This window comes from Maniola hyperantus, chromosome 11 (genome assembly GCF_902806685.2).
Source record: "Maniola hyperantus chromosome 11, iAphHyp1.2, whole genome shotgun sequence".
Lineage (NCBI taxonomy): Eukaryota > Metazoa > Arthropoda > Insecta > Lepidoptera > Nymphalidae > Maniola > Maniola hyperantus.
The window spans coordinates 1,216,859-1,235,085 of NC_048546.1; the positions used below are offsets into that span (position 1 = coordinate 1,216,859).

Consider the following 18,227-nt stretch of genomic DNA (forward strand, 5'->3'; position numbering starts at 1 on the left):
ACTCCTAGTATGAAACAAATTCTTGAAAAAAACCAGTTACACGATAAGGGACAAAAAATAGGTTAGCTGCGTCTCTGTTTATCATATGAGTAACTTTATCTGTGCTCTCTGTTTAGTGCGAATGAGAAAGCAAACGTTCCTGCATCTACCTGTATTACTCTATCTACGTTACGGGGCCTCTTATAGTGTTCTGTGATGTTATTGATCTGTGAAAAATATGTTATTGGTCTGTGGTGAAAAGTACGATTGGTACCACAGACCAGTAATCCGGATTGGTACAAGGAGTATATAATCATATAATCACTACGTGGTACACGATTTTAGTTCCATAGAGTAGGATGTATATGTGATGTATATTTAGTTCTACCATCTCAGAATATTTGTAAATTACAAAAAACCACAAGAGAACGTTTCAATGTAAATAGTTTTATCTATTAGTAATTTTAATATAATTCACGTAGCACTATCAAAACAATGTCGTCTAGTAGGTCAAAAACATCCATATTGGACAAACCCCTAAGTAAAGGCAAAGGGGAGGTATCGTTGGCCCTCTACGCCCTATTATTTTCAGAAATCGTTCAGTACTGCCAGAGCCGATCACATTCTATCCATGAGCTACAAACTAAGTAAGTACTCTGTTGTTTTACTGACTACTAATCTGTAAAATTTAAAATCAATGAATTTGATTACATATGTAAACTTCTTTCTTTTTCTTAATAGAACATAGTACCTATCCATGGTAATGCTATAAATTAGAATGTGTGAGTGTCTGTCTGCTAGCTTTTCACGAAATGTAGTACTGAGATAGCTTGCATCCTGGAGAAAAACAGGCTGTTATTGATCCTGGAAAAACAAAAGTTCCCACAGGATTTAAGAAGAAGTCCATGTGGATTTATCCACATGGACGAAGTTGCGGTCAACATCTACTTGATACACTAAGGGTGAAATCTATAGAGCGCACTTTGACTTTGACTAAGCAAAGTCAGAGTGTGCTTACAGATCTGAACCTTATAGCTTGCTCCACATAGACTACTGTTATCCCCGTAAATCCACTTTCCCCAGGATTTTTAAAAATCTAAAAGTACTAGCAAGAAACTCCGGGTTTTCTCTTTTCATAGATTTGATTTTTTACAATATTATGTTTCTCTATAAAAGTAATTGCAATCTAGCACATTGCTGGCGCGAGCTGCAATTCAAATCCACGCTCTTTTATCTAAATATATAAAAGGAGAAGCTGACTGACTGACTGACTAATCTATCAACGCAAGCTCAAACTTCTGGACGGATCTGCCTGAAATTTGGCATGCAGCTCCCTATAATGACGTGGGCATCCGCTAAGAAAGGATTTTTGAGAAATCAACCCCTAAGCTGGGAAAATAGGGGGTTTGAAAATTGTATGGTCCACGCGAACGAAGTTGCGGGTATAAGATAGTTATTTACATAATTTTCTACATATTATGTTATCAGTACAACTGTCAAGTCAAGGCTGACTACTGGGTAGGCCAAAATCTTCGAAGCGTTATACAAATTAATAATACATAATAATATAATAATATTTACTTTATTTAATAACTCAGTACAGTTCATTTCTCTGGAATCCTGACCCCTAAATCCCGTGTCATAGGGGCCAGTGGCAATAAACGTTTATGTTTGCAGATTGTCGGAAATGGGGTGCGATGTTGGAACAAGAATCCTGGATTTATATTTTGTAAGAGAAAGAAACAGCAAGCGAGAGATCAAACTACTTAACATGTTGCTCTTTGTAAAATCTACTCTGTGGAAGGTAATAATTACAATAGACATTTTTTGATCTGGAATTATGAAAGAGCAGTGGCCGAAACAATGTGGCTAATTCCGTTGTACACAATCTCTAAACTAAACTAAAATAATACATCTAAATCTATAGCTATCCCTTTCATAATGTTGTTTGCAGAAAAGGATAGACTAAATTTAGACCTGTTAATTTAGTTTAGGTTTAAAAATTGTGTACAAGAGAATTGGCCCCAATATTAGCCTAATCTTGAGTGTACAGAAATGATTTATTAATCATGATTATTATTTATAGTAATTAATAAATAATATAATGCATAATATTATTATAATTAATAAATAATTAGGCCTAAAAATTACCTCCTATTACAAAAAAATCATATTCAAGCTCTGTAGGTATGTGACAATTAGAAAAAGATTTTTTTTCATGTGTGTACATAAAGGTACATGTCTACCTAAAAATGCAAGTAAAGGAAAAAATCTGGAAACTGTGAATTAATTGATCTTAATTTTTTTTAATAATAAAACAAAAATAAAAAGATTTGTTTTATTCCTGACCAAATAAATAATTAGTTTACTAAATCACATCAAGATGGCACTGTCTGTCATTAACTTCCTTCGGAACCCTTCGTGTACGAGCCCGACTTTTACTTGACTGGTTTTTTCTTAATATACAGGGTGTAACCAGAATGCTGCCAAAAACGAAGACAGATGATAGTACTGATTATTACTGATAAATGATACCACAAAAAAACGCAAAAAAAATAATCTTATAATTTTGTAAAAGTTTACGATATAAACATCTTACTGACGCCAGAGGTCAACGAACTGTTACGGGATCTTTGGGGAAAGGCTTTTTAAAAAAAGATTTTATTTCCCTAAAACTATTTAATTAGTTTCTACACAATTTATATTACGAAAACAAATAACCGGAAAGACGTGTTAACTGGTTGACGTTACCCTCGAGACTGACTGTTGTCGTCTAGCCTCTTGTTAGGAGAGCTTAGGTGGGGTGTGCCTGCGTTAGCACTATTGTATACATACCAAAGGTGTAACACCTCCCCCATGGGGGTAAACTTCGGATAGTTTTTCTTCCGAAGTTTATCTTCATAAAGAAGACTTAAAGTTTCCGTTTAAGTTTCGGATATCCAATAGACTTATCTGTGACTTCATCGACTTCACCGCCCTTTGGATTAATATTCACTTCCAACTCTATATTTTCAAAATTCTTATCCGGTAATTTATTTTCCTTTACATTTACGTTTTTGAATATCTTACGAACTACAATATATATCACTCCACCGACAATACCAATGGAAATGATTATGGTTAGAATTGAGTAATGCGTCCCGTATTTTATTATGTGAGGAATCTCTTCTGTCAGTTCTGTGCTGAAGAAATTTTTATTTAACATTTCCCTTTGGGATTTTAAATTATCTAAATCGATTCTCTCCAAACGAATAGGGGACACACTATCTTTAATTTTCTCAAATTTAAACCTATTACAACACGAATCATTAATGAGATTGTAATCAAAGGTTATTAGAGGTAAAGATATATTTTTATCAAGTTTATTTGTCATAAGGACTGTGTTTTTATTGTATCCAATGCATGATTCTCGTAAGGTTAGAACACCAGTACCTAACAAAGTGTCCTCTTTATGTATTTTAAATCTCTGACATTCTATGATAATTTTACTTGGTTCGGATTGGACAAATATCCACCTATTATAATTCAATTTTTTCCAAATATTTACTTTACCATATATGAACTTGGTTTCACATTGGTTCGGGATTTTATTAATGACCTTTGATAACAATTCGCTTTCACAAGTACTTTTACCATCAGTTGCATACACATTTGCAACATCACATATATAATGTTCGTAATTAATAATTAAACAGTTATTCAAATCGTCCAGATCGAAATAGTGGTTTTTATCAATAGTCATTGCGATATATTTCGAACTAGGAATTACTAAACTGAAAGACTCTGGTTTACCAGGAATATGCGGTGTAGGCAAGGGGATATTATGATATAATCTATATTGTGTACTTGACACTAATGGTATTTGTAATACGAATATCAATTTGTTTTTTCATATAGTAAGACGATACCTTTGATATTTTCATAATAGTATGTATCATAGAAATCTCAAGTGGGACTGGTAATTCTAATTCTTGAGGTAAATGTCTAGAGCAATCAATAAGTTCCCTGTGGAGTTGTTTTGGAGTAATTATTGATGGATGCAATATATTCTGACTACTAAACATTATGGCATTTATGATATCTTCAAGTTTGAATGATAATGTAAGTATAGACATTTCGAGGCTAGTGAATACATCGTTAATATCTAATTGCAATTGAATTTTATCTTCAGTGATGGATAAATTTCCTATTTTCGCTGAGAATTTGTCAATAGCTTCATTCAGACGATGTTCATTTACTTGGACCTTTATGAATGTTTCATTAAAATTATTAATTATAGAGTTAGTAACTAAAATATTTTCTTTAACCAAAGACGATATTTTCTTTTCGTTATTCAATACGGAATCTATTGCTTCATCAAAAACTACTGCATCATCTTCGTCTAAAGTTCCAAAGATGTGTTTCATAATTGAACCGATCCCTGCAAACCAAGCACTGCGTTTGGCTTTTGTATCTAACAAATGAGATATGGCAGAGAATTGTTTTACTATATCTTGGTATCGTAATGCTAAAGGCTCGAAAATGTTATAGCACTCTTTACTAACTGAAGTTCTCTTACAAGTGTTTCTAACTGTATTAATTACCGAGTTAATATTTTCGACATGTGGTTTTACAAACGATATATCTAATGGAATTAGAACATTTAATTGTCCTTCGTTTAATTTTACATTTCCCAGGTAATCAAAATAAATACCGGAGCTTGCTGAAATTTGTTGTATGTATTCCTGATGCGGTTGGGCGAAAGCACTGAAAATTTCATAATATATGTTAATGGTAATTCTCAAGAATTTATTTGTTAAATTTTAAAAATGATAAGAGTCTTTTCCTTAAACCTAAGCTAAGTAATCTAAATTAAATTTTACGAGAGTAAGTAAATGAAATTAATACTATACTATATCTAATTACCTTTTAATTTTAAAGGTAAACTTTTCTCCTACAACTAATACCTATAAGTAGTTTCCGTTAACCTATTAGGTATTTCCGGATGTTTCGGCCAATTTCACCTCATCGTAATGATGAGTGACATGACGTCTATTGATTAGCAAGGATAAGGTATTATTACCAAGAATTTTTATGACCTTATATGGTCCTTTCCATAATGGGGATAAGGCTTTGCGTAACCTTAGATGGTTTTTCAGGTAAACGTAGTCGCCTACTTTGTACTGTCGTGGTCTACTATGGGAATCATAATAGTTTTTTGATCTGTTTTTAGAATTTTGTATGTTTTGAACTGCTTTTTGTTGTGAGAATTTAAGACGATTCTGAAGCATCTTCACGTATTCGGGATAGGTGGCTCCAGGAGTTTCGTCAAAGATAGAATTTGGGATAAATGGCTTATGGCCATATAACAATTCGTACGGGGTGTAATTGGTAGTACAATGGGTAGCTGTATTATACGCTAGCATTGCGGTGTAGACGTAACGGGGCCAGTCAGTCTGTCCTTCATTAACATAGGATTTCAAATATTCTTTTAAGGTTGAGTGACTCCTTTCTAATGCACCTTGTGTCTGGGGGTGATATGGCGAAGACCATAATTGCTTTATTTTCAGGAATTGGCAGGTTTTCTTGAATAATTCTGCCGTGAAGTTCGTACCTTGGTCTGTAAGAATCATTTTCGGTATTCCAAAAAGAGATATGAAATGTAGAAGACAGTCTGTCGTTTCTTCTGCTGTTGTACTACGAACTGGATACGCTACGGAAAATTTCGTTAAGTCGTCTTGTAGTGTGAGTATGTATTTTAGTTTTGCTAATCCGGATTCTGGTAAGGGTCCAACTATATCTAGACTGAGGCGCTGCCATGGCGCAGTACTAGTGCTGGTAATTTGCATGGGAGCCCTGTTTATCCTCCTTAGTGCTTTGTTTTCCTGACAAGATTTGCAGGCTTTGACGTATGTTTCTATATCTTTACGCATTCCTTTCCAGTAGTACATATCTTTTACTCTACTAAACATGCGGGCTGATCCTAGATGTCCAGCGACTGGGATATCATGGTTATCGTGTAAAATCTTCTTTATTTCGGTAGGAGATGGATAAGTTATATTATTGTGATATATATTCACCTTAATACCAGTGTTATTGAAAAGAAATAAAATAATATTATATATCTTTGTAAAGGAATGTTGTTCAAACGGGTCTCTGAAATCGGAAATTGCAATTTCATCTATATTTCCAAATATTAATAATTGATTTCTAACGCGTTTCAGAGTCTCGAATATTTCAATATAACGTGATTCATCGAAATGGTGCACTTTCGTGAAGAGAAGAAAATATGTTTTATTAGTTGCTTCTACTTTGTGATATGAATGTAGTTGTTTTTCAGCTTCCATAATCTCGTTTGAATTCGCAACATTACCTAATATTTCTTCAACATATGGATTTGACTCATCGAGATCAATGGATGTGGGTATTAATAATGTTTTAACCGATGATTTCAGTAAACTTTCATTGTATTCTACGATGTGCGTATTGAAATTTTTATTCTTGTCAGACACAGTTTTCAGAAATGTGGAGTAATCATCATCAGTTGGGCTTAATTCTCTACTTGGTAGATCGATCTGCTCGATAGGTGGTGAACCAATGAGTTCAGGTGGAGATGGTACAGAAGGTACAGGTGGTAATGGTTCCGAAACCAGCGGTGTTTCAAACATGTCTGGTAGATCTTCGGCAATCGGTAATGGAGAGAAGTCTTCTATTTGAGGATTAGAAGTGGGAATAATTGGTTGGTCTTCGGTATCAGGTAAGATTTCATCTAGTTCAAAAGATGGTGGAGAAATGAGTAATTCTTCTAGATCTCCATCTAAATTTAGTTCTTCTGGATTTACTGTAACAGGATTAACTGGGTATCTTGATAAAGCGTCAGCATTAGCGTTAACTTTTCCCTTTTTGTATTTTATGCTGTAATCATACTCTTCCAATTTGAGTCGCCATCTTACTAAACGTGATCCAGGATCCTTGCAGTTGAAAAGCCATTGAAGCGGTTTATGGTCTGTGACAATGGTAAAAGTATTTCCATACAGGTAAGGTCTAAATGTTTTAGTACCAAAAACAATTGCAAGACATTCTTTTTCTGTAGTGCTGTAATTTGTTTCAGCTTTATTTAATGTACGTGACGCAAAAGCAATAGGACGATCTTTTCCTATTTCTCCCTGAGACAAAATTGCAGAGATAGCATAATTTGATGCGTCACAGGTAAGTATGAACGGCTTAGTAAAGTCTGGGTAGATAAGTATTGGTGCTGTTAATAATTTACTTTTCAAAGTTTCGAAAGAGAGTTGTTGTTCATTACCCCAATTGAACGTGGTATTCTTCTTCAAGAGTGAGGTAAGTGGTTTTGCAAGCATGGAGAAATTTGAAATGAATCTTCGGTAGTAGGAAATGAGACCTAGGAAAGATTTTACATCTTTTTGATTCTTTGGGATAGGGAATTCTTTTACAGCTTTTATCTTGTCGGGATTTGGTCTAACTCCTTCGTCTGTAATAGTATGTCCTAAATAGTTTACTTCCTTTCGCAGAAATTCGCATTTGTCTGGTTGCAGTTTAAGATTGAATTGGCGTAACCTATCGAATACACTTTTTAACTTTTCTATGTGCGAATTAAGATCGTAAGAATAAATGACGATGTCATCTAGATAGACGTAGCAGTGAATTCCTTGCAGCCCGGAGAGAACGGTATTAATCATTCTCTGAAACGTGGCTGGGGCGTTTTTTAGTCCAAATGGCATCCTTTTGAACTGGTAGTGCCCTTCTGGGATGGTGAAGGCGGTTTTGTCCGCGTCCTCTGGGTCTAGTCGGATCTGATGGAACCCAGATGCCAAGTCAAGGGTAGAGAAGTATTTACTATTTCCTAGTTGGTCCAGGATTTCGTTGATCTGTGGAATGGGATACGATTCTCCAATGGTTATATCGTTGAGTTTTCGGTAGTCTATCACCACTCTCCATTTTCTTTCACCTGAAGCATCGATTTTTTTGGGTACCACCCAGATGGGTGATGACCAGGGTGATATCGATGGCTGGATTATGTCTTGGTCTAGCATCTTCTTTATCTGGTTTTGAACCTCGTCTTTGTGGCATTGAGGGAATCTGTAAGATTTTGCGTTAATAGGAGTGTCCGAATTTGTTTTGATTTGATGTTTCAACGCGTTTGTGTATGTTAGTCTGTCATCTGGTAAGTGAAATATATCGGAGTATTGCGAACAAACATTCACGAGTTGTTCGCCCTCTTCGTCGTTTAAATGCGACAACCTGAGAGAATCAACAACTCGTTCGGTTCTCTCTAACGTGTTCTGGCAATTGTTAACTAATTTTATGTTGTGAGACGGAATTTTCTGCAATTTATTTCAATAGGTTTAGATTAGAATTTATTTCAATAGGTTCTTCGGTAGTATTCAATATAGTAATGTTGACTCTTTTATTGGGTTTCACTTTAACCATGCAGTTGGAAATAAGAACCTGTTCGGAAATTCTCTGATCTATTATCATTCCTTCTCTTATTTCGGGATTTTCTACCGAACATTCGATAACAGTTTCTGATCTTGGTGTAATAAGGTACTTTGGTTCAGTGAAAATTAAATATGCCTTGTGTTGATTGATTTCGAGGCTATTTGTATTATAGTTTAGTTGACAATTGTATGCCGCAAAAAGGTCTGATCCTATGATTCCATCATAGGGGATCTGTAATTCGTTGAATACATGGAACTTATGGCATATCAATTCGTTTCCTATTTTTATTTTAAGGTTCACGTAACCTAAACTTTTGAGGGGTAAATCGATTTTGGAATCGATTCCCTTTACTGACACATTTTCCGAATACACTTTCATGGTGTTTGTTAAGGCGGACCTTCTTATAAGGCAGATGGATGCGCCCGTATCGAGCAATAATGAAAGAGGCCTGGAACTTCCTGAAGTCTGTACGTTAATATGTGGTAATAGCCTGTTGTTGTTGTTATTGATTTTGAAAATCCTATTCGTGCCACGACTTGGGTGATGTCGCGTCCGGCACGACGACGTGACATCTACATGTTTAAATCCTCGTCGTTCTCATAGTAGTCGGTAGTTTCGTCATGATCCTGTTCGTCGGGGACGGAAGGTCCTGGATGATTTTCCTCATCATAAGGAGTCCTATCATCTTCTTCCTCTTCTTCATCAACGAAGTTGATGTGTGGTTTATTGAAATAAGATGGTTGTTGAAATCTGTTTCCTTGGTGACCTTGAGGAGGTCTGGGCACAAAGTTACTTTGTGGATGATATGATGAGCCTTGAGGAGGCCTATAGAAGTTTCTTTGGCCTTGTTGACCCTGAGGGGGTCGGGGCCCAAATTGGTTTTGCTGACCCTGAGGGGGTCTAGGCATAAAGGAATTATTACCTTGAGGAGGCTTGTAGAATTTTCTTTGTTGTCCCTGAAGGGGTTTTGACATCAATTGACCCGGAAAATTCCTTCTTTCCTTTTGGTAGTTTTCAGTTTTTCTATATAATGTCTGTTGGATCTTTTCTTCCGAGATTGCTAGCGAAATTGCCTCGTTTAGGTTCCGAGGGGACCGACACCTAACAATGTTCGAAATCCTAGGGTGCAAACCCATAAGGAAGTGATGGAGAGCTAAGTCCTCCATCGCGGCTGTACGCCCTGGAATTTCTAACTTCCTATGTGAATTCATGGTAATCTCTGTTAGAAGCTGGGTGAGAATTGACTCAATTTTGGTTGAAAATTGTACGACACTGTCTGTGGATAATTGTTTTGTTTCCTGCAGGTCCATGATTAAATGGGAATAGTGTTTCTTTTGACTGAATTGGGTTTTGAGAAATTCTTTAAGTTGTTCGAAACAGGTAAAGTCCTTAATCGAGGCTGCTATTTCAGCCTTGCCTTGAAGTTGGCTTAGAATGTATTTAAATAGGATATACTTTTGTGACTCTGTAGCCAAATCGAAAGCGTTATTGCAATTCGTGATAAAAGAATTAATAGTTTCTCGTGACCCATCGTAAGGTTTTATAAATTTTAACAAGATGTTCAAATCTACTTCTATTTCGCCCTTAATTGACAGGACCGGGGACGGTGACCTAGTCTCACTGTCTTGAGGTCTCTGTGGGACGTCTAAGCTAACCTTATCTGACCTCGGCATTTTGTAAAACTATGTTAGTAGTTCGATCTGGATACTTTGATACACAAAACACAAAAAAAACAATCAATAGAATAGAGTAAACACACAAGTAAAATAAAGTACACACAAAAATGTAAAATAAATCTGTAAAAATATAAAATGTCAAATGTAAAATGTCAAATATAAGTTCCTTCCACAACTTTCTATGTATTCTCCTTTTATAAATTCCTTTTTATATAACTTTGTCAAAAGTTAATAGTTTTTAAACTTTCAAATTCTTTTGAATATTAAATCTATAATTTTCAATCTATAATCTTCTTTGTATTCAATTCAATATTGTTCATTTATAACGCGTAGACCATAATAGAGATAACACTTACAGTTCGACGAATGTTAACATAAACAAGACGCTCGCCTGCATTCTTCAGCGATAAGCGAAGATGTTTACAGAATAAGCGGCCGGACCTCCCGTGAATTCCAACTCTGTGGGGTCAGGGTCACACCCTGGCGTTGCACCGGACGGGTTAACAACACTTCACGAATTTGAGATCGTCTGCCGACACAGGACTCGTGCACTTTTCACTACACTTTTCACTTATGAGCTTTTTGCACAGCACTTTTCACTTTAGAGTCCTTGTTTCTTCTTTTAGGTTTTCCTTCCGGAAAAACGTTCAAAAATCGGTCTACGCGGAGCCCGGGGTATACGACACTTTTTAGGCAAACCGGAATGTTCAGGATCCCACCGCGCTGCCACCAAATTGTTACGGGATCTTTGGGGAAAGGCTTTTTAAAAAAAGATTTTATTTCCCTAAAACTATTTAATTAGTTTCTACACAATTTATATTACGAAAACAAATAACCGGAAAGACGTGTTAACTGGTTGACGTTACCCTCGAGACTGACTGTTGTCGTCTAGCCTCTTGTTAGGAGAGCTTAGGTGGGGTGTGCCTGCGTTAGCACTATTGTATACATACCAAAGGTGTAACAGAACGTTACGTTAACGTTAGGTAGGTCACTCGGAGTCAATGTCGCGTTGTAGGCGAGGCATTGACCCGAGTTTTGCACGCTATACATTGCAGGTTTGAAAAATACTAAATCGCTAAAACTACAAAATGAGGCAAATGGTTATTGGTATTGGATTGTGTTTAGGTAGTATAACAGTAACGCTAAGTTTTTGCTAGCATTCTGGTTACACCCTGCATATGTATATTATATCCATTATCCTTAGATCCCAAAACGGGAATGGTAAATGCTCCTTTGGTGTGTCAAGATATAAAGATGCATATAACATTATGTATTATTCTGTCACTGTTATATTCCAGGTATTATTTGGCAAAGAAGCAGACAAGTTGGAGCATGCAAATGATGATGAAAGAACTTATTACATTATAGAAAAAGATGCTTTGGTTAGTATTCTGAAGAAAATTAAAAAAAATATATTAAATAGCTATGATAAATGACTAATATTCGATAATTAATATATTAAATGACGCTTTATAATTTTCTCTTTGCATATCTTTTGCTTATAGAAAACTAGCTGATGCGTGCGACTACGTCCGTGTGGATTTAGGTTTTCAAAAATCCCATTTTGACTCTTTGATTTTCCAGGATAAAAACTAGCCTATGTTACTATCTGTCCTTTTAACTATCTCTATGCCAAAAATCAACTTAGTTAGTGTGAAGGAAGGACAGACAAACAAACACACTTTGGCATTTATAATATTAGTATACCTAGATGAAACTTGTGATATGTATGTTCACTCAGTACTGAAGCGACTGTTAATGCCATCTAGTAGCGACACTTTGCAACTATCGAAACTACTTTTCCTTCCCCTTCTTCTCGTTCTGAGAGGAGATCGGTTCTCAGCAGTGGACCGGCTATGGCATGAAGTAATCATGGACTCTATTTGCAGGTGAACAAATTCATAAGTGTACCTAAAGATAAAGGATCTCTCAACTGTGCCTCGTTCAATGCTGGCATCATAGAGGCTGTGCTGACCAATGGTGGATTTGTAAGTTTACCTTTGTGCTAAAAATGTGTCAACTATGCTCAATTTATCAAAGCTGTGATAGCTTAGTGGTAAGGACGTCCGCCTTCTAATCGGAGGTCGGGGGTTTGATTCCGGGCACGCACCACTAACTTTTCGGAGTTATGTGCGTTTTAATTAATTAAATATCACTTGCTTAAACGGTGAAGGAAAACATCGTGAGGAAAGCTGCATGTCTGAGAGTTCTCTATAATGTTCTCAAAGGTGTGTGAAGTCTACCAATGCGCACATGGCCAGCGTGGTAGACTATGGCCAAAACCCTTCTCACTCTGAGAGGAGACCCGTGTTCTGTAGTAAGCCGGCGATGGGTTGATCATGATGATGATGATGCTCAATTTCTAAATAATAGGGGTGGGTCTACTAGTCAAATCAACGACGATTTATCAAACGTCAAAATGCTTGCTTAATAAAGGGAGCTTGTATGAAATACACAGATGTGACGTTGTAAACGTTTGGGACATAGTTTTTCTGTAATCGACAATTTAAAATGGTTAACAAACTTAAAACAAAATTATTGTTTATTTTTCAGCCAGCAAAGGTGACAGCACACTGGCACAAAGGCACAACATACATGGTCAAGTTTGAGGACTATGTTATAGCACGAGATAAATGTTTAGATGACCGATAAATATTCAAACTAAATATACCAATACTTACCTTTTTTTTTAATAGAGATAGCGAGCAAACGAGCAGGTAGGTCACCTGATGTTAAGTGATTACCGCCGCCCATGAACATTTGCAGCACCAGAGGAATCGCCAATGCGTTGCCGGACTTTTAGGGATTTGTTGGTCCGCCCCTTGAATAACCCCAACCTAATAAAAAGAAAAGTACTGACCTCTGCCTGCCTCATCAATAATTTAATCTAAATATATAAAGGAAAAGGTGATTGACTGGCTGACTGATCTATCAACACACAGCTCAAACTACTGGACAGATCGGGCTGAAATTTGGCATGCAGATAGTTATTAGGACATAGGCATCCGCTAAGAAAGGATTTTTGCTAAGGGGGTGAAATAGGGGTTTGAAATTTGTGTAGTCCATGCGGACGAAGTCGCGAGCATAAGCTAGTCAAAATATATAAAAAGAAAAGGTGGCTGACTGACTGATCTGTCAACGCACAGCTGAAACTACTAAACAGATTGGGCTGAAATTTGGCATGCAGCTCAACCCCTCAGGGAGTAATATAGGGGGTTGAAATTTATGTAGTTCACGTGGACGAAGTCGCGAGCATAAGCTATTAGCTTATAAATATGTTCATTATTGTAAAAAGTAATATAATAAAATATTATACTTTAAAAAAGTGTTGGTAATTTTATTTCTTAAACCCGAGGAGAAATTAGTCTGCTAAAACCTGACCTTTAGGGTTCTGTACGCGAAGGGTGCCAACGGGACCCTATTACTAAGACTGCTGTCCGTCTATGTGTTCAGCGGGCTGTATCTTGTGAAACGAAATACAGTGGAAACTCGATTTACTGGACTAATTGTTGTCATTAGGGATTCGGATAATCGAATGTATGAAGAAAAGCGGGTTTTGTGCATATTATGTAGGTCACTATAATAGTATTTTCAATGTAAAATAACTATACCAAGTGGGATATCATATGAAAGGGCTTTGCATGTACATTCTGAAACAAATTTTTATGCATAGTAGTTTTTGATTTATCGTACAAAATGGCGGAAAAAATACCCGAGTATGGAACCCTCGCGCCTCGGTGCGCGAGTCTGACTCGCACTTGGCCGAACAGTTTTCGGTTGGTAGTCCGGATAATCGCGAATCCGTATAACCGAGGGCCGGATAATCGAGTTTCTACTGTAGGTAGAGAGTTGAAATATTCACAGAGCCATTATAACAACTGATCACTACAATGACCACTTTATGTGGACCACTTTACTAATGTTTAATGGGACTATTTCAATCAAATGCGGGTGTTGTCTTCAATAATAATCAATGCTTTATTTGCGACTGGCTTAAACAATGATAATAGGGGCAATGCACGCACAACAGACGGAAACGTTTAAGTGCGGAAACCAGCCCAGAGCGAAGAAAGAAAGAAAAAAGAAACAATGATAATTTAGTAACGTAGGTGATAAGTCCGCGACAGGTTGAGATGGCAATCGGGATATGAGGAGGGATGCCCCGTACACCAGCACTCGCCCGCACCGGGTTAGTGCAGGGCGTTCCCTCCTCGATTGCCATTTCAACTTGTCGCGCACCCTGCTGCCAGTGCCCATGGCTGTGGCCAATATAACACCTTATGATCAGGATGTTCTGTTGAAAAGTGTGCAGTTGTAATCATGTATTCTGGACGTATTTCTTCTACTATCTCCTTCTCTTCTTGTTTTATTTGAGTTAAGAGAGAGTGATTGTCTCCTTAGGCAAATTTTGCAAGGTTTTTTCGCATAATAATTCATATACACTATGATTTGGAATAAGGCAGTCAAAACACATCTTGTTCTTCTTCACAAAGGCTTGATGTTCTTCTACTGGGAGTTGAATAAAACCTTTAGTTTTAAATGTAGTGCCCACTTGCCTAACAGTAAGCGCAGACACGTGACTCCTACATGGTCTTCAACGATGACGTGGAATGACATGGGTGGATTAGTTTTCGCGGGATGTACTGGTTGTTGTAGACGTGATCAGTTCTTAAGTTCTGTAGGTACCTAAATAAAAACTTTTTCATCTCTTCCCAGGTAGGCATACTTTCGCAACTCTCTTTGGATGTCTCTTCCTCCCAGGCCTTTAAAGAATCTGTGTCCAATTTTTGAGTTACCAAAAATATTATTAACGGATCCCAAGATTCAGTGCTTATGTTTAAATCTTTCAAGCTACTCAAACAATCTACTGTCGTGTCTAATATAGATTTGATTTGGGTAGCTGATTGGTTACTCACCTTTTTTTGGCCAAACAATCTTTTCAATATTGAATTTGCTATCATTCTTTTATTTCCAAATCGTGACTTGAGCAAATCCCACGCCAGTGCATAATTACGTTCTGTTACTTGTATATTCCGCAGCAATACTGCCGCCTCACCCGAAACGCTTGTCTTTAAATAATGTAGCTTCTGTACATCGCTGATTGCAGTATTGTGCACGAGAGCTAAAAATAAATATTGGTAAGACGGCCAATCTTCATATTTTCCTGAGAAGGGAGGCAATTGTATATGCGGTAGCATAGGAAACGATAGCTGACCGTCCTGGTATGTACTAGGCAAGGAGGAAGTATCTGCAATCCTTTGTTGGGATTTCAATAACAAGTCGGTCAAATCTGCGTGCATGGATAGGTATACTCTTTCAACCTTATAAAATTCTTCATTCACAAAATAAGGCAAAACTACCCGTTGTTCCCTCGGTGTACATCTCGTAAGGTTATGATGTGCCTGTATAAATGTTTTCCAATAATCTTCAATAGACTTCAATCTTGCCTGCACATAACCTTCCGTTAATCTTTGTTTAGGGCATTTCTTCATGTTAATTTGTGTTCTTTGTAATATATTAGCCACATCTCCCAGCGTAGTTAAATATCCACTTTGTTCCACCGTGGTAGGTGGTGTCATTATTAACAACAACAAAACAAAGATATTCCAATATATGAATAGGCAGATAAGTGCCTATGCGCAAATCTAATAGTGGTTGTTTACGTTTGTTTAGACTTAAAAAACAAGGTTGTTTACGATTGCAGTCTTTTTTTATTAAGTTTTTTATCCCACAGACCACAAAAAGCTAGAAATGTCAAACTTAAAAATAATGATACAGCTTATCAAAAATAGTGTGGTTCTCATGGTTCCGGTTCAGATTAAAATCGTTAATAAAATAATATTTCGAGCATAACGAGTAAAATAAACATACGAAATGTGTAACACATCTTGTTGTCTCATTAGGTACACATCTCACATGAAAAGCGTATCGGTAAATATCACTCATTCGATATCTCATTCCATACGATAACAAAACAAAATTCAGAAACCCCCACTTTTGTGGATGTGTTGTGATGTTACATTCAAAGAATTTGCAAGTACTACTACGTAGTACAACATTCCTATGTCGATGGTTACATTACATCTGTCATACTTACTTACTGATTTTGTTCGTATAAATTGTGGCCTATGTCACCCGACCATAATAACCAATCGATTGACACCTCATTCATCAAAATCGGCTCAGTAGGTACCTACCTACTTTAGACTTTAGGCGCTACGGTGGAACACACATAGTTACAAACATAATATGTAGGTACATATAGACTGCTAAAATCATAACCCTTCCATTTGGCTTTGTCGTAGTTGGGTACAAATACGATAGTAAAGGTCAATAAAATGTCTAAAGAGTAAAGACACATTTAGACAACAACAAATAATAAGAATTTCAAAATGATGATTAAAATTTTCCTTAAAGCAATTTAGTTAAAGCAAGTGATATTTAATTATTTAAACGCACATAGCTCCGGAAAGTTAGAGGTGCATGCCCGGGATCAAACCCCCGACCTCCGATTAAGAGGTGGACGTCCTAACCACTAGGCTATCACAGCAGCTTGTAATAATATACAAACAATAATTTCTATGCCAATTTATTAATTCTATCACGATATCTGATACGCCCTTCTGCACAGTCTTCCAAAAATGTGGTTCTCTGTTTCCACACTGCATACCCATAGACCAGCATCGGCACGACTATAGTCATGACGCCAAATAGAGCGGTCCTCGGAGTTGCTTTGAAGTATTCATATTGGCAGCTCTTCATTGATAGCCATCTTTGGAGTGCTGGATCAAACTGAAATAGTATTATGGTATGATCCAAAGAGCCGCTGGAATCAGGTGGCGCAAGACCGTGGCGTGCGTAAGTACCTACAAGAGATCTACGTCCAGCAGTGGATGTCTATCGGTTGATAATGATGATGATGAAAAGCCATGACCAGTGAAATTGGATGAAATTAGGTAGACACTATTTGAGTACAATATACGGCAGAAAATAATGTTCATCAACCTTAAGGAAGAGATAGCAGTTTTGTAGAGCATTTGCTGTTGTTGAGACAGACAAAATAGGTATGAGTGACAGAGACAACGCTCTACAAAACCGAAATCTCATTCTAAAGGTCTATGTACATTATTTTCTGGCATATATTATTTTTTATCCACAAGAGAAAGAATTTCCAAAGGGTTTCAACGAAACCTGAATCAACACAGACAAAGTGGGTTTTCTATGAAACCTTATACATTTATAATGATATTTATTTATCAACATGGTATCCAGAGACCTCAATTTTACGGAGCAGACTGAAATTCCATTATAAGTATTCCATATTTAGGTTTCATATCTCACTCATGGACTATTATTGTAACTACTCCTAGCTAAAGGTGTAACCTAAGATGAAAATTTACTTACAACATGACCAGCCTCTTTAGAATGCATGCAAGGATCAGTTCTTAGTTTCAAAAACTCTTTCCTATATTTGGCTCGCCGTTCTATTTGAGCCAAAATTATTTTACATTCAGTCTCAGATAATCCACATTTCTGCATCTTTCAATAGTTTTTAGAAGACAAATTTATACAATTATTATCTTCACAAATCATAAAATCATTTCAGAATAATAATGTCAATGGAAAATGTCAATATTCTTTCTATAGGTAATTTTTTTTGTTTCAAGACACTGGCTAGAAAAGTTTGCCGTACAGTCAAGAAGAAAAGCCACTTGAAACAATAAAATTAAATATATTTAATAAGACCATGATCTATAATACACTTGCTAATAACATTTCAAACATTTTTAATTGTACATTTAAGAAAGTTTGAATAGCCTGTCCCGGTAAGGCACTTCTCCCGCTCTGATCTTCTGTTCACGACCGTTTCTCTCGTGCCAAATAAAGTATCCGTAAGTTACCATGGGCACAATAATCGTGAAAAATCCGAATAGACTTGTTCTCCGATTAGGTTGGAATTGGTCGAATTGGGTGACTTTCATTGATATAAATTTTTGGTGGGCCGGATCGAACTAGAACCAGATTAAATTATTATTTTAGTTCATAGTATTTAATGGTAAAATAAAAATAATTACGTAATTTATTTAACTAACGACGTATCCAGCTTCGGCTGCATGTTTCCACGGGTTTGTC

General features: G+C 36.5%; 1 protein-coding gene across 1 annotated transcript; it reads left to right on the top strand.

Annotated features, from left to right (window-relative positions):
* Nucleotides 1-244: 244 nt before the first annotated feature.
* On the top strand, nt 245-13,088 carry Trs31 (trafficking protein particle complex subunit 31). The gene is made up of 6 exons (XM_034973388.2): nt 245-327; nt 362-626; nt 1,657-1,783; nt 11,393-11,476; nt 11,984-12,082; nt 12,648-13,088. The coding sequence occupies exons 2-6, from the start codon at nt 475-477 to the stop codon at nt 12,744-12,746; spliced, it is 561 nt and encodes a 186-aa protein (XP_034829279.1). The 5' UTR covers nt 245-327; nt 362-474; the 3' UTR covers nt 12,747-13,088.
* The last annotated feature ends 5,139 nt before the right edge of the window (nt 13,089-18,227 follow it).

Bases quoted from the DNA above. Each gene is read 5' to 3' on its own strand.
- Trs31 (XM_034973388.2), top strand. From the start codon at position 475: ATGTCGTCTAGTAGGTCAAAAACATCCATATTGGACAAACCCCTAAGT. The intron at 627-1,656 runs GTAAGTACTCTG...TTATGTTTGCAG, and splicing joins ATCCATGAGCTACAAACTAA to ATTGTCGGAAATGGGGTGCG. The intron at 12,083-12,647 runs GTAAGTTTACCT...TTTATTTTTCAG, and splicing joins TGCTGACCAATGGTGGATTT to CCAGCAAAGGTGACAGCACA.